Raw genomic sequence first — 10,728 nt, forward strand, 5'->3', positions numbered from 1 at the left:
GTGGGGAATATATTTGCTACCACTTGGCACAGGGCTTCCTTCTACACCAGGAACAATCCTCTCCCTACAGAAAGCCAGGCTCCCCCCTTACGGGACAGCAGAGGAAATCTCAACTCCTGCAAAGCCATGGAAAGAATTCAAGTCCAGACTGATTTAACAGGACTGAATTGGTTTGACTGGGCCAATTCATGAGGAGTCAAAGACAACTGGAGGCTCATTTTAGTTAACTTCTTGTCACCAGAACACCCAAGCCTGTAAAGTACCAAGCAGCAGAGATGTGGCAGGGTGCGTGTATTCTCCATCATCAGGGGCAGGGAGGCAAGACAGAAGGACGGCATTACCTTCCTCAGCAGCATTCACAGAACTAGAAAGGTTCACAGTACTCTGTCCCTGCCCTTCGACAGGGCCAGCGGGGACGTAAAGTCCTATGGCAGCCCTGCATCCCCACTGCAGAACCACACCGACTGAATTCCTCTGGGCAGCAGCTGTTCCCTCTAACGCGGTTAAAAATCGGTCTTCCCAAGAACAACCCAGCACCTATGTCATGCAGACACCGTACACAATCTTTCAAAGAAGTCCGCTCTCTTGTGCTCTAGTGCCTGTAGAAAGCCCTGGATTCTCTCTTCCCGCATGGCGGTGCATTTCTGCAACAGTGTCCGTCGGCGCCGAGAGTCTCCGTGGGACGCAAACCCCTCCTGCTGCAGCTTCTTTGTCACATAAGCCTGATCCCTTTCCATCTGTTGTCGCCTCCTTTCCTCCATGTAGGAGTCTCTGGCCTTCTAGAGTGAAAAGCAGTAGAGCATTAGCACTTTACCAGGCCTTTCAGCTCATCTGTAGTACAGATGCAAAGCAGCATAGGTCACGGAAAAAATAGCCTCTGCTTGGCCATCCATCTGCAGGTTAAATGAAGGGTGGCTCTGTATGCGCCTCCTCCACTTTGAGGCAGCCTGCTTGATTGGTTATAAAAAAATACAGGGATATCCTTCTGGACCTTCTCCCCAAGACACAAGTCTGCTCACAGCATTAACTCCTAGTTAAAACAGATAAAGGTCATGACAGATTGTGGAAAAACCCTCAGATATTGGAATTGGAGAGGAACAGCATACAAGAGGACTTTTAAACCCCAGACCTGCATGCAAGGCATCCTCACCAGTGTCATCCCAGAATCTTTGATCCCATTCACACGGCAGCTGAAAGGTTGTAGGGGATTTGGAACATGATTTATGGGGCAATTCTTTGAGCAGATGATCAGGTATTGAGATAATCAGCATCAGCATAAAAGCACAAGTGGGCTCAGCATTCTCAAATGCCCATGATCTAATAATGTACCAGCTCGAGACGCAGCAGGATGGGCAGGAGAAAGGTAAAGGCAGTAGCTATCCTTGCCTTCCCTTCAAGTATTTGAAATATTTTTACAGAACATCACTTTTGGATTTCTTCTTACGGCACATATCCTAGCCTGCAGCCTCCAACAGCAAAAACACATCTGCATGCAGGAATATTAAGCTTTCATTTCTAAAAAGAGTAAAACTGGTCACTGTGACATAACCTGACACACACACTTAGGAAGTGCTCGCCTTTCTAACGAGCAAGAAATAATTATTCTAATGAGAGCCTGACTCACTCTTTACCACACCTGCCCTGCGCCCAAGTCTGCAGTCTATGCTCTGGCACTGTAAATTAGCTTTTGTTGTGCTGGGAATGACAGTAGAAATATCCCTAGTTACAGAAAGCCCACTGAATTGATAGCACTCCACTGCTGTAGCTCTGCTTATTTGAAATGCAAAGATCATCAGCCTGTTCAGCATAAGACTTCCACCCTCGAACAAAGTGAAATTCTGTCTATTCACCAGAAAAGACTCCGCATCACCACTTCCGTAGGGCAGGCTTGCCAACCAACACCTGCATTCTCTCCCTAGGTTTACCACCTACCAAAAGCAGGTTACAGCTGATCCTGGGACTACGTGGTGAGCAACCACCAGCTAGCAGACTCCCTTGAGCAGCAGGCTAACTGGAAAATGAAGATGGCCAACGTAATGCTGTTTGAGTTGATGGAAGGAAGATATCTTTTGTCAAATACCTCCAAATTCAGGTTTTTATGTACCTTGTCAAACCTTCCATCCAGCTGCCTTGGCATGCCCTAACTGCCTCCAGTGCCCTGAACACAGCAGCACTCTCCCACAGTAGACGCAGCTGCTGTAATATACTCTGGCTTCTCAGCAAGTCAACTTCCTAGCCTCACCATCCCCAAGCAACCCTTCCACCAAGGTAATTTGTTTCAAGAGCTCCAGATACTTTCGGCTTTCAAGATCACCTATTTCAAATGCAAAAAAACCCAGCTCCTAAATCTCAGCAGTTCCTTTGAGCAAGAAGTCCTCCCTTCTGCACAACTGAGCTACATCTCGTGAAAAAAGGGCAGCCTTATATACTGAAAAGTGGGTCTTGCAGCAAAAAAAAACTGACCAAAGAACAAACCTGGACAATAAGAAACCTTGATAATAGCATAGCATGAACACATAGAGGTACAAATAAGAACTAAGAAAAGACGAGACTAGCTAGGAACAGAAGCAGCATTTGTTACCCATCAGAAATTAGCACTAGGAGCAAAGTCAGAACAGTGACCTTACTGTTCAATACTGTTCAAGACAGAGGCAAAGCTAATGTCAATGACAAACACTACTGCCTTTTTTGCTTTCCTCTTCATGCAGAAGGTGAATCGCTATTAGTTGTATTAATACAATGACTTGCTGGTAGGAAAAGGGCACACTTGGGGCAGAAATAGGAACAAAAGAGGTTAAGGACATGCGGAATTTGGATGCTTCCAGACTGACAGGACCTGATTAAATTCACTCATAACCACGACTGTCTATAATCTCTTTGACAACTCTCAGAGGTGAGCAAGGTCCCTGAAGGTAGAAAAGGGCAATATAAAAACAGAGGACCCAAATAATTAAGGAGCAGACACACTCAGCAACCAGATACAGTGGAGGCAAGAGTCGCCACACTAAGTTACTCCTCCTGCCAGTTACCGCTGTCTCTGTGCTACAAGCTCCCCACATTTCCCCATCAAGGGCTCCAGCTCCCAGACTTGTTTCGCTTAAAAAGAGCCAGATTACCGAGTCACTACTAAACTGGCCAGATTTATCTGAACCTGGTCAGGGAGAGGTCACAACAACAAATCTAAGATGAGAGGAACAATGGCAATGAGCAATAGGAACAACCTCTTTAGCAATCTGGACCCACCAGAAAGAGGACACTTGTCCACAGTCTTACAGCTCAGGCAGCCTCACTTCAGCTCCCAGAAAGCAAACTCTAAGCCCAGTAGTTACAACTCTAAAAACAATAGCAGAGTTAGAGGAAGAACTGCTCATTCCAGAGTGAACTCAGCAGTCTTTGCTTAAACCACTGATGAAGTGGTTTGAGTTAAACTGGCTGATTTTACCCTGTAGAAAATCAAGAGTGCTTACTTGTTCTGTCCTGTCAACTGAGGAGTGAGGACAGACAGTTCCAGCTGGTGGAATGAGCAATGAGTAAGAGAGACAGTGGTGACTTCAGATACTTTCGGTATTCCTGAAAGTAGAGGAGTCTGGCCACACACTTAAGATGTTGTAACAAGCCAGATGGGTACAGGAGAAGCAACACATCAGGCATTAGCTGCTACTGAAACAAGATCTTAACTGACCGCACTAAATGAACAATTCCTCAATTCCCACTTTGCACACTCTCACCTGATCTCCAGCACATGGCCGTGCAGGCAACATGCTGTGTCGAGCTTCCTATCTCCCTAAGGCTCCCTTACCTGTAAAGCACTGTAGTTCATCTGGAACCGAAGGATAGCCTCACACAAGTTCCAAAAGGAATATTCTGGCCACAAGACTGACTGAAACACCAGGCATGAATGGGATGTCTGCAGAAAGCAAGATCACCAACAATTTAATCATCTAGTGAGGGAAAAGTCATCAAGATGCAGCTCTGTTGGTCAAACTATGCCAGTTTCCCCACAAAGATGTTACCTAGGCTGTGTTATCAGATCCTACTTAAAATGAAATAAATACCAGCCAGGAGAGTTTGAAATTGCACAATGTAGTTAGTTTTTAATGCTGGGACATTGTCACGGATGACATAGTCATCCATTCCTGCAAAGATACCAGCAGAATTCTTTCTAATGCTATGCTGGTCTTCCCAGAGGTATTTTTAATAGCTTAAACATCACAGACATATAATAAAACTAAAATAGCAACACTGGACTACCAAAGGCTGAGTTAAGGCAATAACAGATGAACCGAGGATCAGGACATGACATTTAAGCCATTCATCAAATGACATCTCGTGATATTCCTTGCTGCCCACTCACGGCATTTAAACTGCTTAATGAATCTAAGAGTTGTGGTGCACTGAAGATATCCTAGAGCTGAAAGATGCAAGATTTCAAGTTAAATCCTATCTTTGCCATCGAGTCCCTCAAAGTTTCAGGTAAATGTGTTCCTATGACCATTACTACAAAATCAAACACTTAAAGGACTCCGCATGACTCAAAGTTGTAATGATATAGAAAATCCTAGTGTCAAATCTATACAAAAAACACCATAAGGACATTTTCTTTGACACCAGAGAATCATCCTGAATAGCATAATGTCCTTCTGCTTTGAGACTGTCAGGACACACACAATTGCTAGCGAAAGCAAATTTGCACCAATGCTCTGGCGTGTGAGCCGGCAGAGTGGGAGCACAAGCACACGCTCTCCTCTGCTGCTTCTGCTGTAATCCATGGCACGGCAGAGGGGCACCCCGCCAGCCAGGCTCACAGAGCACTGACTTCCTCAGGAACGCTTCATCAGTTACAAGCTCCAGTCTCCAAGGCATCTCTGCCCAGACTACCACCAAGAGGAGCAAGCAAAATCTTAGTTCGCAGCATTGACACCCATCCAGGGTATAGGTGTGCCCAAAAATACAGGGAGGAGAGGGAGGTGCCTTGGCAGGCAACCGCAACTCAGGCCAGACAACTTCTGTGAACTTGCCAATTAAGTAACTTGGAATAGGAACATTTGATGTGGTTGCTTAAAGGCAACTGGATTTTGGCTCCGAACTGTACATGTAAAACAAAATGTTAGCTTTAAGTAAAGCAGCTCAACTCAAATGTTCTCCTGCAAAGTCTGGGTTACAAACAAGTCAATATTACCTAGCACAGGAGACAGAGAGAAATGGAAGCAGCTTTGGATACTGTAACTGCAAATACATGAACTTTGTATGTGTTAAGAACTTACTATGTTTTAGCTTAGCAGCCTAGTCATGCTGATGTGACTTTGCCATCCTTAGAACCTGCCTTCTTTCACTATGAGAGTCAAATATGCTTCTGAAACTGTGGCAAGTCAGGCATGTACATTACATGTACGTTATAGGGTTACACCTCCAATACCTACAGCTGACGTGTGACAAACACCTCTCCCAGGAACCTAGAAATCCTTTCTGGGATTTCCTCATCCCAGGAAACATATTGCCAGGTTAAATTAATCAAAGCCAGGAATTTACCAGTCAAAAGAGGAATTACCTCAATGTCCGAAGAGGAGCAAAAGGATAAGGAATTCATGATTTCTTTGACTGCTGTCAGCTAGACTAATTTATGATTTCCTATTAAGTGCTTTTAGGATGATACAATTTCAGAATTGTGCTGCAAGGTATTTTAGGCAATCACAGAACTGCAAGAAACAGATTCCTCAGAGATGCCCCAGCACTCAGTCCATCCGAGAAGTTACCTAATCCCTGGCAGAGGGAGGTTAACAGCCCTCATGTCAGCTCACACCTGGAGTCAGTCGAACACTCCCTGATGCAAAACCAGAGTATTTCAAGGAGAAAACAAAGACTTTACCTGCCAGAGCAAGAAATCACTCAACCGAACCTCTCCAGAGGTTCGAATCAGGAGGTCTGGGTCAGGGGAGTTGTTGGTGTACAGACACTTATCAAGCAACGATTCAGACACATCACTAAGAAAGACAGATGCATCTTATTAAGATCACTTTCCTGACCCAACAGAGGTGGCACTACTATATCAGAATTACTGAGGGTTTTTTTTATAAACACAGGACTGCAGATTAAAACTGGGTGATGGAGCTGTACCACAGCCAGTCATCAACTTGCTTCTGATGGATACTGCTGTCTGCTCCACAAGCTACTTCAAATGCTCTTTCAGCCCCCAGAGCATCCCCCCCCCATGCTCTTTGAAACATAATACAGCATGGAACCAGACTGTGAGGACTTCCATCTGGAGCAGAGTGCTAACTACTCCATCTCCCCCAGGGTGGAGGAACAGTTCAGTATTCATGATTCATCTGTTGTTTGACCTCATAGCTAAGACTGCCAGCCAAGCAGCCAATTGTTGTGGCACAAAATCTGACTTCAAATTTAAACTAACTTAAGACACAGACCTACTTTCTCTTCTGTCTTGGTTGTGTATCTATCACCATGGTAACTGAAGCAATAAAAACCAAACATTGCATAGTAACTTTAAGTCATTTGTTCCAGTCATACTGGTTTAAAGAGATCTATTTAAAAGCCACTTGGCTTCTGACAGGTTATTAATAAAGCGTAGGTGGCAAGACAGGCAGTCTTCATCTATGAAGCCTCATACAGAAAGACAAGAGTTACCTGGGTTCGAGCAGTCCTTGTTCCACCCCCCACGCCATCTCCCTGACAGCATTGCTGATTTCATGTCTCGATGTGTAAGCAAAGCAGACATTTAGAAAGCATCTGAAAAGAGGAGAAAGTTGTGAAAGACTAACCTAAGGAAGGTCCAGTAGATGACAGAGAGAAGAATATCTACAACGGTTATGTGTGCTTGTAGGACAAAGAAAAAAAAATGGTGTAGCATGTCTGCCAAGTCTCAGCCTTCAGGTAGAAGAGGAAGATGTGAGGTATCAGCTACTTTAAACTCTGCGTTACTTACTTGTTGTAGTTCCTAGTTGCCAGCACAGCTTGGGCAATCAGCTCCTGAATATCCAAGGGCAGAAGCGGCAGGTCCCCAAGGACACGGATACACACACCATGCTTCTTCAAGCTCTCCCTACACCCGACAACAAGAGTGAGGACTACAGAAGACAGATCAGTCTCTACTGCACAAGTGCCATGTTTGCCTTGCGTAACATCCACCAAATGAAAACAACAGGCATGTACCAGTCATAGCTTCAGCAAAACTGAGAATTAGAAAAAGGCAAAATGACCGAATGTTTATCAGATGTTGAAAACTGGCTTAGATTTGATCATCCCAAACCATTCCATAAAGGGAAACGGACCATTCCCCATACAATTTCCTGAGGTACAGACATGACCAAAGGGCTAGAAAATGATCACAGATTAGGCATTCCTACTTGAAGTTATGAAAATCCAGATGGAAAACTTAGAATACAACCATAGACTCTGGGCACCTATAACTAATCAAAAATTAAGATGACTAATGGTCACCCACAGAGTAGCACAACTACTTTCTGGGGTAAGGAAAGATGAACATGTCAATAAGGGTGGGATGGGGGTAGTGGAGTGAAGGTCAGACGAGACAGGAAATCATCCATGCCTGCCATAGCATTATTTGGAGCAGACAGGACATCCCATTGGATCTTACAGGTTCCCGTGGCTGGTTGGCGCTACAAACTCCCTGACGAAGGGCTGCATTGGGTAGAAACCAGGGAAATGGCCTCTTTGAATCAGTGTACCGCAGTGCTCAGATAGTCCTGATCTTCCCAGTTTCTACTAGTGCACACACACTATCCTCTCCCTCCCATTCTTCCAGCTGCATTCCCCTCACTGCTTTTCAAATTTCCTTCAGCCAGGTAAGGACCCCTTCCATGCACGGCTCTTCGCAGTCAGCCACGGGGAAACAAACACATCCACTGAGCTACTGAGCAACAAGGCACTGTAACGCCCCTCCTGCTCACCCAGATCTGTACTAGTTTCATCTACACGCAATACACGAACTAGTTCTCCAACTCCAACAAGTGACTTAACACACCATGTGCCCATATTTAGAAGTTTCAAGTTACCGCAAAGCAAGTTGCTGAGCTAAACAACGATCTGCCAAAAATACTGTGACAGAATTTAAGACAAGGCTTTGATACTTCATGAAAACAAGGTATCTAGCACTCTAGTGCAAAGCAGGAATTTCTAATTGTGCTGTGCTTATCTGAAAGCTGTACAGTCCCAACTGTTTGGATGGGACTGTTGCACAGTGAGCCATATGACACAGACACAAATCTGGTGTGCAGGGAAACTGTGCATGCTCAGGAGCTGTACATCCCATCCAGGCAGGCAGAGCCCCTCAACACAAACCTCTAGCTGGAGGTGGAGAACAGTCTCCTTCATTTAGTCCATTCTCACAACTTGTAACATCCCTGTAAACATCTCTTAATCATGTTCTGCTTTAGTTCCACCCTGTGGGATATAGACACAAGAGGATTCTTACTGTTCTTCCAGTAAGCGGCTAAATTTCTGTCTTGCCAGATCCATTAGTCCATCCACCTCCTCCTTTGAGCGTTTAAAGTTCTCAATACTAAAGGCATAAACAGTCACCTCCCGAATGCCCAGATTTAAGCACCACCGTAGCGTCTGCAAGACAAAATGTAACGGAAAACAAAGGTCAGCTAAGCAGACTCAATCAGACAGGTCAGCAAGACCCAGCTTCTCTACTGCTAAAACCTTCCTGTCGTTTCCCACTAGGCTAAGACTGGATCAAAAGAAACAACCATCAAGAGCTGACAATGAAACCCACTTGATGAGAATTTCAGATTCATTTTAAAGAACAGGAGGAAAATATCACTACCTAAGGATAAGAATCCATAACAGATACAGGACTAAACTGGCCAGGGAAAGCACCTCTTGTAGATAACATTATAAATTATCTAATACCTTACCTTTCAAAACCTTTTCAAAGAAATTCAACCTGTTTCACAGAATGAAAAGCTTCAAGATCTGCAAGGTAGATATCTTAATCGAGTGTAAAACAGAGGGGGGCGGGTGGAAAAAAGCTGATTAGAATGACTCTGCAAGATAACAGAAAGAGAGAGAGAGGAGCTGAAGCTGGGAACCCTGATGACAAATGTCAGCTCCAAGCGCAGGCCTGACTCTGGTGAAGAAAAGGAACACAATACACCAGTCAAGCACTAAACACAGTCAGCTGCCGAACACGGCTCAAACTTTCAACACACAACTTAAAGGCAGCAAACATCCTTCCTACCTGTGCCAGCTTATCAAAGCCTTGCGAATGCCCCTGCTGTCTCTCCACATGACACTTTTGGGCATAACGGCGATTGCCATCCATGATGAAGGCAACATGCTTGGGCATTGGACCTGCCTAGAAAATAAGGAGAAACACAACAGACCAGAAAGCAAACAGCCAAGCTGGCATCTTGCACCACAGAGAGTTTAGTCCCACTGTTCCTAGCAGCACCGCCTATCTGTAGGAGTGCGGTGCGTATCTCCCAGCTTCAAGCCTGGAGCTGGAAAGAGTAAGATGCTAATCACTTCTTTGTTAACCCCAGTTTAGGCTCTCTAAAAAGCATGTCAGTATTGACAATTGCCTAAACTGAAAAGCAACTTTGTCCTCCCTGTTTCTGTCGCACGACAGAGAACCAACCCTGCCACAGCTACCTCTCTGCAGCTACAGGGAAGGGTGCACACAGTTTTATGCTGCCACAATTGTAAGTATTATTTATTTTAAAGTTCAAGGGCATTTTCACAGATACAATTAACTTAAGAAGGAAAAAAATAGAGCCATAAGACTTTCCCCCACTTAAGAGGAGTATTCCTTTCCACTGACCTCATTAGGTCTGCACAGATCCTTTCGCAAGGAGGACAGCATCACCAGTCCCAAGACTCTGCTGAGCAAGGACAGAATTTTCCTGGAACTGGTGAGTTGTTATTCTAACCAAGAGAAACTCAGTTTCATTTCTTAGACTCATAACACAACCATCTTGCTTCTCTCTCTATCATTCCCATGCCCTGCCTTTATTGGCCAGAGCACAAAACATGGAAGCCTGGGAGTGTAAGCTTATTATTGGCAAGCACTGCCTACAGCCTTGCTCATTTGCAAGGCTAAGCTTAAGTAATCTTCCATCTTTGAATGCTCTTTAGGGATGTACAGCCAGTGCCAGCATTAATATGTACCCTTCCTAGCAACACGACCTTTCTAGAGCAGAGCAGAGACAGTTCCACTCTGAACCCTGATGAACCTGCCAGTGCTTTACCACAGGTAACCAAATTCAGTCCTTACCTTAATGATGTTGGCACAAAATCTCTCTATGATGGTCAGCTCGCCCTCTCTGATCCACGACATCTTTTACCGAGAGCTCCTTTTCTTTTTCAATGGGAAGATGAAAATAAAGGGGTTAGAGGTACAGAAGATTCTGCCTGAGCCCAAAGCAATGCTACAAACCATCACTTCGGAAAAACAAGCTTTGACTAGCTGCTTTGGAGCCCTTTTTATCATCTGTGCAAGTACTTCAACAAGCAGACGATGGGGGAAGCTCAGAAATGAGCTCTGGAATTTTCCAGCTGTATGTCATTAGAGCAGTTTCTGCACTAGCTGGTAGCAAGGAAAAAAAATAATTTACTGCATCCTCCAGCCAAACTAGCTGGTGAGTTAGTACAGACTCACAATTTGTGCTACCACCAGGAGAGTCACAGGGTGGCAGCAGCACAAACTGACCTTCAACGCTTTTGTGTTGTTGGAAATCCTTCAAATGA

The 10,728-nt window shown here is 44.7% G+C and overlaps 1 protein-coding gene across 4 annotated transcripts; it reads right to left on the minus strand.

Moving 5' to 3' along the window:
- Window positions 1-263: 263 nt before the first annotated feature.
- Window positions 264-10,367, minus strand: DHDDS (dehydrodolichyl diphosphate synthase). Of its 4 annotated transcripts, XM_009702191.1 has the most exons (9): window positions 10,256-10,367; window positions 9,221-9,337; window positions 8,450-8,592; window positions 6,941-7,057; window positions 6,643-6,744; window positions 5,867-5,981; window positions 3,800-3,907; window positions 2,745-2,747; window positions 543-779 (listed from the first exon to the last, which is right to left on the minus strand). In XM_009702191.1, the coding sequence occupies exons 1-9, from the start codon at window positions 10,316-10,318 to the stop codon at window positions 543-545; spliced, it is 1,005 nt and encodes a 334-aa protein (XP_009700493.1). In that variant the 5' UTR covers window positions 10,319-10,367. The 4 variants fall into 4 exon arrangements, with proteins under 4 accessions (XP_009700494.1, XP_009700496.1, XP_009700495.1 ...); XM_009702192.1 differs by lacking the exon at window positions 2,745-2,747 and having other exon boundaries at window positions 264-779; XM_009702194.1 differs by lacking the exons at window positions 2,745-2,747; window positions 6,941-7,057 and having other exon boundaries at window positions 264-779; window positions 10,256-10,335.
- Between the last annotated feature and the right edge of the window lie 361 nt (window positions 10,368-10,728).

This window comes from Cariama cristata, unplaced genomic scaffold (assembly GCF_000690535.1).
Source record: "Cariama cristata isolate BGI_N322 unplaced genomic scaffold, ASM69053v1 scaffold29636, whole genome shotgun sequence".
Classification (NCBI taxonomy): Eukaryota; Metazoa; Chordata; class Aves; order Cariamiformes; family Cariamidae; genus Cariama; species Cariama cristata.

Bases quoted from the DNA above. Each gene is read 5' to 3' on its own strand.
- DHDDS (XM_009702191.1), bottom strand. From the start codon at position 10,318: ATGTCGTGGATCAGAGAGGGCGAGCTGACCATCATAGAGAGATTTTGT. The intron at 9,338-10,255 runs GTAAGGACTGAA...CTTATTTTCTAG, and splicing joins TTTGTGCCAACATCATTAAG to GCAGGTCCAATGCCCAAGCA. The intron at 8,593-9,220 runs GTAGGAAGGATG...TTTGTCTTGCAG, and splicing joins GCTTTGATAAGCTGGCACAG to ACGCTACGGTGGTGCTTAAA.